At 30.2% G+C, this 14939-nt stretch overlaps 1 protein-coding gene across 1 annotated transcript; it reads right to left on the bottom strand.

Annotated features, from left to right (window-relative positions):
- Window positions 1–960: 960 nt before the first annotated feature.
- On the bottom strand, window positions 961–14331 carry LOC132950925 (uncharacterized). The gene is made up of 5 exons (XM_061022553.1): window positions 14186–14331; window positions 9900–10048; window positions 7102–7331; window positions 4354–4477; window positions 961–1532 (listed from the first exon to the last, which is right to left on the bottom strand). Exons 2-5 carry the CDS (start codon window positions 9910–9912, stop codon window positions 1216–1218), a joined length of 684 nt encoding a protein of 227 aa, XP_060878536.1. The 5' UTR covers window positions 9913–10048; window positions 14186–14331; the 3' UTR covers window positions 961–1215.
- Between the last annotated feature and the right edge of the window lie 608 nt (window positions 14332–14939).

The following is a 14939-nucleotide window of genomic DNA, read 5'->3' as shown; positions in this document are numbered from 1 at the left end:
CGACGCCGCGCCGCACCGTGTACGTGGGTTTGTTATAATAATTAATAATTATAGTCACTTTTGTTGTTTTTTTATTCTTACCTACATTTATTCTTATTGGCGAAATCCATCACTTTTCAGCATTTCTGAAATATTATTGGTAGGTAACCTATACCTGCATATTCGTATAGGTACAATTTTCAACGTAAAAATAAAGAAATATTTTCATATTATTATTGAAAAAGTACACACTGAAATAGTTATTATTATTTATAGAAGAGAAAGTTTGTGTAATAGGCAGTAGGCACCTATATTCAAAAAGTATTAAAAAAACAACAAGTTTCAAAAAATGTAGATAACCCACAGCTGTTTAATATGAGCTCGCGGTGATCCATTTGAATTTATATATTATTATGAATGAGCATGGTCAAACATAAATACGTTCACCGATATTTAAAATCTCACAGTGAATTGAGATGATTTCAAATTAGTCTGTATTTAGGTAGGTTTTTTTCAACAAAATGGTTTTATATTGTTAGCTACCCCTATGAAAAATATTCATGTCAAATAATCACATAAATGCATACATGGTACTATATACTATACAGTTAGATATCTTGATATATTGTGTGTATTTACTATTTATATTATAGGTACCTACACAATATATCAGGCCATCAGGGGATTAGGGAGCTCCTCTTCCTTATTGGGATAAACTGTACGTCTGCAGGTCATATAGGTATTGGTAGTTTATAAAATATTTCTGGAATGAAAAAATGCTAACGATGATGTAGTATACTATATTAGAATAGAGATATGTACTTGTAGACTATATGCTATACCAATTACCAAAATATAATAATACACTAATTTGGCCATTGGATTTTAATCTTTCACCAAGTGAATTTGTTTTTTATTTATTCTGAGCGAGTTATTGCCATGCACTTATATCAAAATGAATTCACTTTGATTTCTATAGAAATATACAGTCATATATAGCGCCAAAATGAACTTATATTTTATTTACAAACACGCTGCACACATAAATACATAGTATACCTTTGTCCTTTATACATATAGGTACAATACCGATTCAATAACAATTATGTACATATAGCTTAAACTTACGTTAAACATTTTTTATTCGTCACGGACACAATAATATCAGAAAAAAATTTTAAAAATAAACAAAATAGGTAGGTGGGGATAGGTATAGGTGGGTGTGTACGAGTTGTTTCAATAACGATGCAGCGGCTGACTGCATATAAATTGCTGTTGCTGCTGTTGCTGCTGCTGCTGCACATCGACGTAAAACGCCGCCGACACAACGTTACCTGCAGTGAGTCCACACGTGCACACTCCGTCCACGAGTAAGCCACACGGCGATGGTGGCCGCGGCCGCGGAGCCGTGGGTTTCAATATCTCTTCGATGGTGTAAGGTGTATGCGGCTTCTTCGGGCCAGGCAGCGCTGGTTGGCCGTTCGACGGACCGCCAGCGACGCTCGCCGGTCCGTTTTCGTGAATGTGTTGGTGGATTCGTTCGTAGTACAAGTCTATAAATTTAATATTAATTTGTATTCGTTTAGTTCAATAAATTGGTAAATTGTATAGCGTTAAATACTTGGACCCTGGATTTATATGCACTAAACAATTACAAAATATGCTCCTAAAACTATATGCGTTTATATATTATGCACCGAAAATCGCAAAAAGTTCGATAAAATACACTCGTATAAAAACCATATTTTGGGTTTAAATCAATATAAAATAAGTTACAACAGTGTTTATTTATTCATTTATTATAATTTATTATACTACCTATATACCTAATTATAATTTCCGAAAAATAATATAAAAACTATAATAAATAATTGCAGAAAAAAATTAAAATATGGCACAGAATGATGATTGGGTATATGCTCTAAACGAATTTTTACACATATCCGAAAAGGCTAAAATTATATTAAATAGAGAATAAATATTATGAATAATGATATATGTATTAAAATCTTAAGGTTATACTACAGGATCAACAATTTATATAAGGCGGGTTTATCGAAAAACATCATAAGATAAAAAAGTGGATAAGTGGGTGTCGCTCTGCTGTACAGTATGTGACAAGTAGGTCACTGTAATGGATGGTGTTAAATAATATCATTGTACACGAAAAACGATTCTGCGAGAAGAGATGGTTTGTCAGCCTAGAATATATTTTTATACTACATTTAGGTATATTGTTATTATTAATACGACTACCGGAGTAAATTAAATTAATATTATTTGTATTTAATAAATAATAATATACTTTAGACATTTCAAGTATAGGTACCTATGAATAATATATTTAAATTACAACACAAAACTAAAATCGTTATTCTTCGTTTAAATATCTAATTTCGTCTAACCTTGAACTTCAAATAAATTCAAAATTCTAACTTCAGACATTCATAAAAAAAACTATTGTGGATTACGCTTAGCTTTTTTTTTTAATTTCCACTAATAACAACTAACGAGGAGATTTGAATTATATTTTTTAAGTTTTTGGCCAAGCGAAAAGTGATATTACTAAGTGTATATTTGATGATATATAGCGAATAAAGTAATTTACTTATAACCTATTTACGTGAACCTTGTTTTAAATTTTCAATCCTAAGCTATAAAAGTTGAACATTTTATAAATTTTTAACTACAAAATAATTATTAAATTTTAAATTTGATAAATTTTGTCGATGTTTGAATTTAAATGCTTATAAAAAAATGTGTGCATAAGTATTTATAATATTTTTCAAGTGCTATTGTAACAATATATCAGCTTTGCATTAAATTTTCACGCTTTTTTACCCAACAAATAAAATTTTATTGATATTTATAGAAAAAAAAAATAAAAAAACTGAAAACTGATAATGTCCGTAAACAGCTCAAAAAGAGTCAAAATATTATCAAAATGTTATGGTGTATAGAAAATGAAAATATAAACATTCAGTAAAATTTTCATAGTCATTCGTTTTTCAATAACAATAAAATAACAAAACCGCAACCGCTACATGAGAAATCGAGTGAATATCCACTATAGTAATATTGAGATAATGCGTGGAATGTGTTATCAAATGATAGACGATAAGTGAACATTTGCAAAAAAAAACATTTAATTTTAAGTCTGTTTCACTACTGTAAATGACCAGTATGGAAGAGATACCAACGTAAGTCCTGGACTAGAAAAATAAAAATAATATTTTAATAGTAATATTTTATAGTCGTAATTAGGCCGACTACTCTTATTTGAGTATAAACGTAAGTCTAGTATGAACCTATAATAATTCAGCCAAGAATTTACTTCACGGAGAATCGAAAAGTCCAGAAACTTCAAATGTCGAAATGTTTCTTTTGTTTTTCCCAGCGTTTTTGAAAATAATTGACTGTTAACATTTGACCTCCCAAAGTACCAACTAGATTCACTTTACTCTCAGATAAGATACTGTTGAAGAAAATCTAAGCAATTTTACTGTCCTAAAAGGTGATGACAGACAAAAACAATTTTTAAAAAAACACACATTATTGTAAAATCAATACATCCATCGCTCCGCTCAGAATCTAAAACTAATAATAATCAAAAATTTCATATGTTGATAAATAGTTCAACAGAGTCAAAATATTTTGAAAATTGTATGCTGATAAAAAAAAGCTAATATATAAACATTCGGTGATAATTTCATGTATTATTACTGTAATTTTTTTTAGAGTTGCACAAAAAACGTCTTAATTCCTGTTTATCCTTAATTTTTTTTTCCTGTTGTTTTGAAAACTACTGCGAATTTTTACCTCCCCGATGCACCAACTAGATTCACTTTCCCACTGGAAAAGATACTGAAAATCGAAGCATTATTTCGACTACTTATCATGTAAATAAAAAAATAAAAATAATTTAAAAAATATAACACAACTATTTTAAAATCAACACATTCATCGCTCCGCTCAGAATCTAAAATTGAAAAAATAAGTACAATATAAAATGTTTACAACTACTAGAACGTGCGTTTTATCCTAATGTAAAAAAGAAAATTTCAAAAAATTACAATTATTTTAAATATCAATAATATTTTCTGTATAAAAAATATTACATTCTGTACCTATATCTGTATATTATAATATATTAATATGTTGTAATAACATATTTTGCCATTAAACATATATTTTAAGTTTTTTTTTTAACGAAACATATTATATCGCACGTTATATAGTCAACCACAAATAAGACGAAAATCATATTATTATTGTGTATAGTTAATACGCGTTCCTACAATACTAAATTAAATGTAATTTAATAATTCATAGCGTATTAATTTAATCAATAGAATTTTATAATTAATATTTTACCTAAAGGATGTATCCAAGGTAGGTTGCGTATCGGAGAAGGTGCATTTAGAGATCCGGTCATTCTGTTTGATACGTCTTGTTTGCAGCATCTGGTACTTTTCTTTGAAAAATGACCTTGTGTTGTCTAAATTATAAAAAGATATTGATTTATTTGTTTATAAATATGTTTTATATAACTGTCATATTTTTATATATATTTTAAATGGAGTTTTGCTCCATATATTAATAATAAATAAATAAATAAATGGTAGGTATACAGCATATTATAATGTGGTATAGATAGGTACATGTGGTTAGTAAATGAAATGTCGTTTACATTTTTGATTTAGGTAAGTCGTGGGTTCACGTCGTTCGACGTGCCATGTGTGTCCAAAAATTGAGCTCAGCCCCCAACTCTGGAAATTCTCGGTAGATCATATGGTTAGTGAACGATACCACGATTACAACGGCCATTCAGAAAACGATATTAGGCACACGAGTACACGACACGAGTAAAGCCGGACCCACAGTTGCGTAGTGTGTCATGTCGATCAAATCGCATTCTGATTGGACGGTACTTTATTGGTATCGTGTAACAACCAAGTTACAACTGAGTATACCAAGAATCGACTACAGCTCAACTTTTAAACTAATATGGTTACCTGCAGTTGTAACCATATATAGTCACCACGCCCACGCACGACACGACACACGACATAGCTGTGAATCTGGCTTTAAGGTTAAACGGAACCGTGTGATCCATGTTCCAAATGTTCTTGTTATTCACTAAATTAAATAATATTGTTTAGATAAAACGATTTCACTAGGTATTAATAGAACATAGTCGCATAATATACCTAATACAATCATATTTGAATAACCAACTAGCCAGCTACGCCAGTACGCCCCACGGTGGAGTAGTTGAATATTTTAAACTATTTCGTGTATTGTGTTAACGATATAACCATTAACCACACAGCCGAAACGAAATACGCCAATACGGTGATATTATATCTCAAGAAGACTCTTCACAGACTACAGACATATTTTGAAGCCTCAAAAAGCCCCCATATTTAGAGTTGCATATATAATTCTAGAAGCTTTACATATGCATCTTCTTGTTTCGAACTGGTTCGACCCCCTTGTTTTTTGACCACAAGTGCAACAGCCATAGGCTCATAGCCTTGGCTCTATATAGGATATTTATAAATATATATATTTGAAAACAGCCTATATAGCTTTTAGTGACAATTTAATATAATAAATTGTTCGTTATTGATGGACGATGAATAGCTATACAGCATTAATTTGTTTATACGTACTTATTTTTTTTCCAACCCAAAACTAAATTATATAGACTATATTAGTGTTTATACTTTATACAGTATTTCCATATAAGTTAGATTCGAATGATATAGATTTTTAACTTTAATTAATTCATGGTACAAATTTTTTGACATGAAAACAAAATAGACTGAAATAGTGAAATATAATAAAATTAAAAAAAAAATAAATTAACTTAACTTACTTCTTAAGATGAAAAATCAATTCGTTAATTTCACGTTAATTAAAAAAGAAATTTAGTAAGTTAATAGTTAAGTTAATTAAAAGCCAAAAATAATTATAGTTAAGTTAAAAAGTTTAAATTAAATTAACTTTTTAACTCGTTAAGAGGATATCAGCACACTATTTGTTTTCTCTCTCTGGCCCACGCGCAACATAGACAAAACGCATTTACGCAGAATCATTTTTTCTATATTTTTAAGTAATCTTAGAGTAAAATCACCTATCACAAAAAAGATAGAGATTTGTCTAAATATTGTCTCAAAACAATTTAAACAACATTTAAATGTACAGCATTTTTTTGTTTATTTTGAAAGTCAAATACAAAGTCAAATAACAATAAAATATAAAATCGATATGTCATTCCCTCAAAAATATTATTCTCTATCTTTTTTGTGATAGGTGATTTTACTCTAAGATTACTTAAAAACATAGAAAAATAATTCTGCGTTAATGCGTTTTGTACATGTTGCGCGGGGGCCAGAGAGAGAAAACAAATAGTGCGCTGACATCATCTTAATGCCCAGCCTTGCGGGTACCCAATTTAAATTCTGCCAAACCTAAAAAACACACGAGTTTCAACCAATCGTTCCCCTCCCTACAAATAACAAAAAAACAGCTAATAGCCATAGTTGCCGGGCTTAAGCTCAATATAAAAAAAAAAACCGAAAAAATGCCAATATAATCATTCAGTGAACATTTCATGAATCTATACAGTTACTTTTTTTTTAAGTTACATCAAAAATACAAAATTTATTTTATCAAAAACTGGTATTGCGTAAAAATTTCAGTTTTTCCTTGATTTTTTTTCCCTGGCGCTTTTGAAAACTACATTGAATTTTACCTCTCAAAAGTACCAACTTTTCGCTTTCCCACCAGAAAAGATACGGGAGTTGAAAATCGAAGCATTAATTCGACCACTTACCGTGTGCACAGACAAAAAAAAACAAAAAACACACATCATTATAAAATCAATACATTTTAACTTAAATTTGATTTTTTAACTCGTGTTGTTAATACCTACCCACTTTTGAAAGAATGTATGTACCTATTACCTATATGGCTATATATTATATACGAGAGTATTGTACGGATATCAATCTATTGCACTCTGGGCTTAACTGCTACAAATAACAATTTACGGTTTTTTTTTAACAAGATTATTCGATACCATGCAAAACTACGTAACCTAACGCGTATGTGTACCTTGTTTTTTTGTAATCCAGCACCACCGATCGAACCTGGCCGTATGGAGCCTGTTTCGTAAAATCTAGTTAGGATTTTCGACACACATCCATGTGAAACCAGAAGTTGTCGAGATATATCACATGGGCGCACACCTAACAGAGCTAGCTGTACTATACGCCTTCTAACGTAGTCGGGCAATGGGCGACCGTTGACAAATACACCACCTAATTGGTTAACGCCAGCTTGACCTGTAATGTGATTCAATAATTATTAATTTATCAATTATATAATGTATAAGTAATATTTTATAGACTATATGGGTAATTGGTTATTAATATACCTAGCGGTAGGTACCGTATTTGCGGTATAGCTGCTACCTGCAGAATTCAGATACATTTATGTACCTACTGTACCTATATACGATCTAATAATATATATTTTCCTTTAGACACTTATTTGATAGATTACATTTGTAGTATAAAAAATATACCATGCGTAATATATTATATATCATAATAAGATTTAAATAATAACGATCTTGCAGTGAAATAGTTTCTTATTGTTGGCTATTATAGGTATATAATTGCGTGTCTTAATTTTTCAGAAAAATATCTAAACCTCAATTGTTGAAAGATTATTTCTAAAACCAGCTGCAGTCATCATTAATCATATACTGTAATCTAATTATACACCACATCACATAATGTTGCTAACCTAGGTTATATCTTAATATATTATATATTATTTGAAATATTATAATATTAGGTATTATTATACTCTATATGATAATAATAATAATATATAATTGATCAGTGTGAAAAAATACGTTTAATCAGCTATTTATACTGAAAGCCTAAAGCTAATTTCTTTTGTAATTTCTATATGTAAAAATCAAAAATAACGATATAGCCTGCACCAAAATTGACCCAAAATATATACAACATGTGTAATTTGCACCATTTTTTTAAAATGCGTTTGTAATTTGCACCAAAATAAGGATATGTAATTTACACCATCCTCAGATAGTAAGAAATAGGAATTGTAATTTGCACCAAAATTAAAATCGATTATTTTTTCGATAGTATCTCGATATAGTACCAACTTACAAGTTGTTGTATATATTGTTGTAAGTTTATATAAAATCGTATTATTATGAATATAAAAAAAAATTGGCCAATTAAAATAATTTTACATATAATTAGTTGTATAACTTACAACAATATGTGTATAAGCTCAGCTATTTTATAAATAAAAACTAAGCTAAAGTTTTATAGGATAATAGACATCTTTATCGAAAACTATATTGTATACATTTGTTTTTTTTTTAATCTTATATATAATTATTTTAATTGACTAACTTTTTTTATATTTATAATAATACGATTTTATATAAACTTACTACAATATGTGTATAAGCTCAGCTATTTTATAAATAAAAACTAAGCTAAATTATATTAGGATATAGAAACTTGTAAGTTGGTACTATCGAGATACTATAGAAAAAATAATCGATTTTAGTTTTGGTGCAAATTACGATTCCTATTTTGGACTACCTGAGGGTGGTGCAAATTACAAACACTACTTTCGACTACCTGTAATGGCGCAAATTACAAACTCCCAGCCTGCTATAGCAAAAAAAATGTATGTTGGATTGAAAGTGAAATAATCTCGAAATGTGGGTAGGAGGGTATAATGAAATTTTAAATGCGTTAAATTTACCCACAAATCAAGAGTGTAATAAACACTCGTCGACACGGCACGCGGTGATGTACTACATTGTGCCCAAGACATTCGTGTTGAAAAAATAAAAACATTACGACACTCTTCGATCCTCATTATTCTCTGGCGTTTGTGGGGAATCAAAACCTAACCTAACCTGCGGTAAAAAGGAATACAATTTCGGTATATAGCGTGCATAATATAATGTGATATAGTGCATCGAGTTTGGTCGATTGGAAGACCTTCTGGCGGTTTGGGGCGGATCCGAGCCGGTGAAAATGATGCGACCCTGTAATTTCACAAAACTACCGCCCATTAACACCTAGGTAGAAACAAGCAGATGTCCCGACTTGGCTCCCGGTATTTATCGTCATTCAATTCTTTGCAGTGCGTTCTGCGTGAGACATAGTGTTTTATATACCTAAATAGTGTACGACGATCTGCACATAATTGATTTATATCCGCACACAACCGAACGAAATATATTATACATGGATGTTACGTAACCAGTTTTTCGTTCGTATCACGTATACAATTATAATTATATTATGTTGTATAATTATACGTGTGTATGTAAGTATTTAAGAATTTTTGCCTTATTAGTGCAGCCTTAAATATTCAGGTGCACGTGCCGCGTTTATATTATACTTTCAACATTTAATGCCGCTGCAAGTGGACTGCCGGTTGTAAAATAATTAAGGGTAAACATTAAAATGACAAAAATAAATAATTAACCAATTACATTTTAGAAGAAAACACCTTTACTGGAAATTTAAAAAAGTTGTTATGGGTTTAACAAATAACAATAGCCGTCAATATAGGTACAACTACAAATTAAATTATTAATATATGACTATAATAGTATAATATATACGTATATTGATATTATGCTTTAACAAAGTTTTAATTGAAATATTGAAATTTAGATAGGTAACTGATATCGAATAGTTTAAATATGATTAAACTAGATTTAATAATGTCATCACTCATCATTATAGTTTGTCTATTTAATTACACACGAAATTTTAAAATTATAATCCATATAATATATAGGTATTATGTATATAATACATTCATATTATGAAACTAATGCTTACCAGTATGTGGCATAATGTTTTATAGGTAATGACGTACTGGAAATGTACCAAAATGATATTATATTCAAGCACTTCTTTTAGTTTCTGACGTAACTTCTGTTGACGTTTTATTTAAAAATGTCTTCATCTATAGTATTCCAATAACTCATCTAAAAAAAGATTTCGTTAATTAATCATTATTAACTGTGAATACAAATTAACTATTACCTTAGTTTTAATAAATAATTCTAGTAAAATATTAAAAGCCACAATATTTGTGTATAATATAGAATATATATTACTATGTCACATTTACATACAGGTAGTGTAATCGAACTTTTCACGAAATATCGTGAGATATTGTATCCATTTCGTGTAATGGAAATCATTATTTTACACTTAATTTTTTTTTAACTTACACTTAAGGCTGTATCTGTGGGGGGTCCATGTCTTATTTTTAACCAAATATCAAAGCCTAAATTCAATAAAACTACAGTATACATGTTTTGGACATCCCCCATCATGCCTAAGCCACTGAAAACAAGTACACATTTTATTTATTTGATGACCATATGAATTACACATACAGGTGGTGCAAATTAAAAAAAAATTACACAAGGTGTAAAATAATGGTTTCCATTTCATTAAAATTTTCATTATGCACTGAATGCGACATATATTATAAGTTTATAACGTGTATAATGCTTTGTTAATATTTAATATAGTAGGTCGTACTGTCGTAGGCCGTAGCCACAGTACTTAAATTAGGAAAAAAATAGAAGAGAGACGTAAAAGTGCAAAAAAAATGTGCGTACCTATAGCTATATCTGAAATCCGAATCTTTAAATGTCTATTGATTTGGATATAATATATTATGAGGGTACCCACGCAAAAATATTTTTTAAAAAGAAGGACCACTTGCCCCTTCGGTACGCCCAATTCAAGCACCTAAGACCCGCAGGTTAATAACTTAACCTAACCTAGGTAGGGGTACGATAATATCACAATTTTGTTATAGTATTAATAGTATAATTCAACATAAAAATATATATTTTTTTTTAGGTACGCATAATATTATTATATAGTTCATATAAATACTTGAACAGAATTGTACTGCACGTAGCAGGGAAACGATCTGTGAGTTTAATAACCATTGAAATCGAAATCGATTCCCCCCGGACTTATAAACGCGTACATAAATATAATATCACATTGCAGGTCTTTTTGTCGGAGCGGACATAAATATGTCACACGCTGACATGCTTTACAGTCTACGTTATATGCAATATATTATATATTATACATGTGATGATCTGCAGACAAATCGTATACATTCATATATATATATATATAAACCATAATTTATAACACATTTCGGTCGGCGGCGTTAAGTACGCGTGAACAGCGCGTGAGCGCGTCCGCAGTGGCGGCGGCCACGGTCCGGTTGACCCGGGCGGATCCCCCCGCCGGCGCGCGTGCGGAGCAGTACTGTGCGATGCGATGTGCCCCGGACCGTATCATTGACATCCTCGGGCGGCGCGCGTCAAGTCTCCCGAGAGAGATGCCTTTATCACATCGGTCGCTGCGCGTCGACTTCGACGAGATCGCCTCGGTGGCACACACGCGCAACCACACACGCGAATGCATACGCATAATAAATGTAATAATAATAATAATGCTACTACCGCCGCCGTGTTGTTATATTATTGTTATCATCATCGCCCGTAATCCCGTGTTAAACGCGCGTGCGCAAACCCCTTGCAGTCGTCCCGTTCGCACGGATGAATTGTTTACAATAATAATATGTAAACGGTGGCGGTGTCTCCCACAAAAGGACCGGTGCGTAATGCGCATATGTGTGCGTGTGTACTTATCGTCGTTTCGAAGCCGCGAACGTCGTCGTCGTTCGGTGACTTTAATAATTGGTTTAACGCCTTATATTTCATATTATTATTATACATTTTATAATACATCCCGTTGGCTGTTGCCACAACCTCTCTTCTTCTATACTGACTATACTATGATATTCATACAGCAACCACCGTCCACCACCACCACCACCACCACCTCATCATCATCTCATCCCTTCTCCATCTATAATCTATATTATCGTTTGTCCTTTCGTATAAATATATAATATTTATATACCTAAACATATTATTTGTTTTCTCTAACTATCGTTATTACTATAATACTATGATATATGCAATCAAGAATACAAAACTAAAGCATATCTACGTTTATTTTTCTCTAATAACGTACTTAGCAACTAGCGGGCTCAATATTATCTTACTGATTTTATACTATACAGATATAATTAATATTATTAATATTTATATTTTTATTATATATATTTTGATTCATATACCAAGCATTTAATATGTAATGAATTTATTACAATACTGATTCTTATCGGATTTTACGTAACTATACGGCTTAATGCCTTAATTACCTTACTTATACATTTTGTATATCTATAAACTGTTAAGTAGAAGATTTTTTGAAAATATCTATGTATCCAAATCGAAATTCGAAAGACTTGTTTTTAAGTTGACTACGGAGAAGGTTCGTGATAATATCGGTTTGGAAGATATATATCCATAAAGGGACTATGATGATTTTAAAATTATAGTAATACTCTATCAATTTATATCTTGTAAATATTGTCATTTTATATTTTCCTAGAGGGGTCGAACAAATAAGATTACAATATGAAACATGACTGCTAAAATGAATTTGAAAAATCGAAAAGTGTTCAATAGGTTAGTTTTTATTATAAGTAGAAGATTTTTGAAAGCATGGATAACCTTAAGAGTAATCGTTTGGATTTTAGGATTTCTTTTATATTATTCAAAAACCTAACTTATTATTATTAACTAAAAAAAATTTTATTTTGTTCTTCGACAAACTGATTTTTAATTTAGATTTCGTCACTTGAATATTCAAACCAAACTACGTACGAGGTTAGTAACATAAATCATAATTTAATTATTTTTAAATACTTTATTTATTTGTAGTAGGTATATACAGTAGTTATTGTCTGATTACATTAAACATTAATCTGCGTGAAAATATTTTTTTTATTATTCTTAAATGTTATATATGTAGGTAAATTAAATTTAGTAAAATATTTTCATGCTGTTATATATAACTAGACAGTAGACATAAATTATATAAGCGCCACCTAGAGCACGCGCGCGCTGCATGTTTATAAACTACAAATTTATCACAAAATATGCAACAAATTTTATGTTACAAATCAAAACTTAAACACGCAGACTTATAAATGATTACTGAAAACTAATGCATGAACTGCAGCAATAAAATCGTATACAATAACGGTTACAATATAATATTGATAATATGATTTAGTCTTTAAATTACCACCTAAACATTTGCCATCATCACAACAAATTATATCAACCAATTTCTTGCTATCCCAAAGAGGTTGAAAAGAAACTGGTGTCGTGACCTACTCACCAACTATAATTATTTTTTTTTTAAATACTAGGAGTGTCATCATCAGTGGGTGGCTCCTAATAAGTCATTTTAATAAAACGTAATAATTTAGAAATTCAGAAATGTATTTATGTACTGAATAGTTAAGTAAATGTATTTATGTATTGAATATTTGAGTAGCACGTGTAGTTATTAGTTATTCTCAATAAAACGAACAAAATATTTTAATATTTTAAAATTCGCGTAATAAATGTTTAGTTTAAATTAAATAATCTTTTTAAAAGTGATTTTTTTTACTAAGTAAAATATATACAATATCTATAATAATAAAATAAAATATACTATACATAAATACAACATAGTTAACCCGGTGTGGTCAGCGCCCATAACGAGAAGAGACTTACGAGCCACACAATAAATAGAAAAATATGTATAAGAGCAAAGAGCAAAAAAAAGTTTTTATAAAAATAGTAAAATATATGAACTATAGAAAGTTACAATCTGAATCGAAAGCTGATACAATAATATCTAATAAAATATATAAATTATTAAATTCACCAACAAATAATTAATAATTATTATATAATGGATTAGATAATTTCTTGTTTTTTTTTATTATTATTATTATTCGATACAACCACATTATATTATGTAGGTATACATTTTAATATTTTACGAATTCAATTGCCAATTATATTCAAATAAATTATACCACATATATGCCTATTATAGTAGTACCTATATACCGGTATAGTATATCAATATTAAGTAATAGGTATAATATCTAATCAGCATAAGGTATATTATAGGTATATAGGTAATCTAATATGTATCCAATATTCACTTACCTGTTTATGTAGGTACCTATGATAGTCCTATGATATGGAAATGTGAGATGTAATGTGCGGGTTCTGTAATACTCAGATACTCTGTTAATCTATGCGTAGCTGCGACTGATCGTGACCGTAAAGGATAACAGCTGCCTGAACGTTCACGACGCTTTCGATGGTTACACGGATACGGTAGCGCCAACCCAGACCCCGCCCACTAAAAGGGGGGTACACGAGCGGCCAATCCGTGTCTAAACACTTGGCACGCGTCACCTTGACGACCACCGAACAATTTCTGGCGCCCCTTAAACGAAAACATCCCGGTCCTGGTTTATTGCATTTACGGCCTTCCCCAGTTCCCGCTTTAAATAGTATATAAATCATTTTGTATAGTATATAGGTAATGTATATATCGTGTTCAATAAAAATATACCTACACCAGATAGGAAGCTGGTACCTATACCTAGGAACTTGTTTACCAAATAATACAATAATTAATACAATTTTAAATATAGGTAACACACACCGCAGATATTATGGGTATAAGTGTATAACTGTTTAAGCTACAGTGATAAAAATATAAAATATAACGCACGCTACATAATATTTTGGCTAAACCACCAAACCGTTTCGAAAAAGTGTAAGTATTAAACAAAAATGTTAATACAATTTAATCTACAAACTATATCTAAAAATATACATATCAAAGTTAAATAATCTGACAATCCATATTCCATAAAACATTTTCTTTGGGTTATAATTTTTATTTTAA

Source organism: Metopolophium dirhodum, chromosome 8, assembly GCF_019925205.1.
Source record: "Metopolophium dirhodum isolate CAU chromosome 8, ASM1992520v1, whole genome shotgun sequence".
Classification (NCBI taxonomy): Eukaryota; Metazoa; Arthropoda; class Insecta; order Hemiptera; family Aphididae; genus Metopolophium; species Metopolophium dirhodum.
This window is presented reverse-complemented; position numbering and strand designations above follow the sequence as displayed.

Bases quoted from the DNA above. Each gene is read 5' to 3' on its own strand.
- LOC132950925 (XM_061022553.1), bottom strand. The intron at 4,478-7,101 runs GTACACATACGC...TTTATAATTTAG, and splicing joins CTGGATTACAAAAAAACAAG to ACAACACAAGGTCATTTTTC. The intron at 1,533-4,353 runs GTAAAATATTAA...TTAAATTTATAG, and splicing joins ACCTTGGATACATCCTTTAG to ACTTGTACTACGAACGAATC.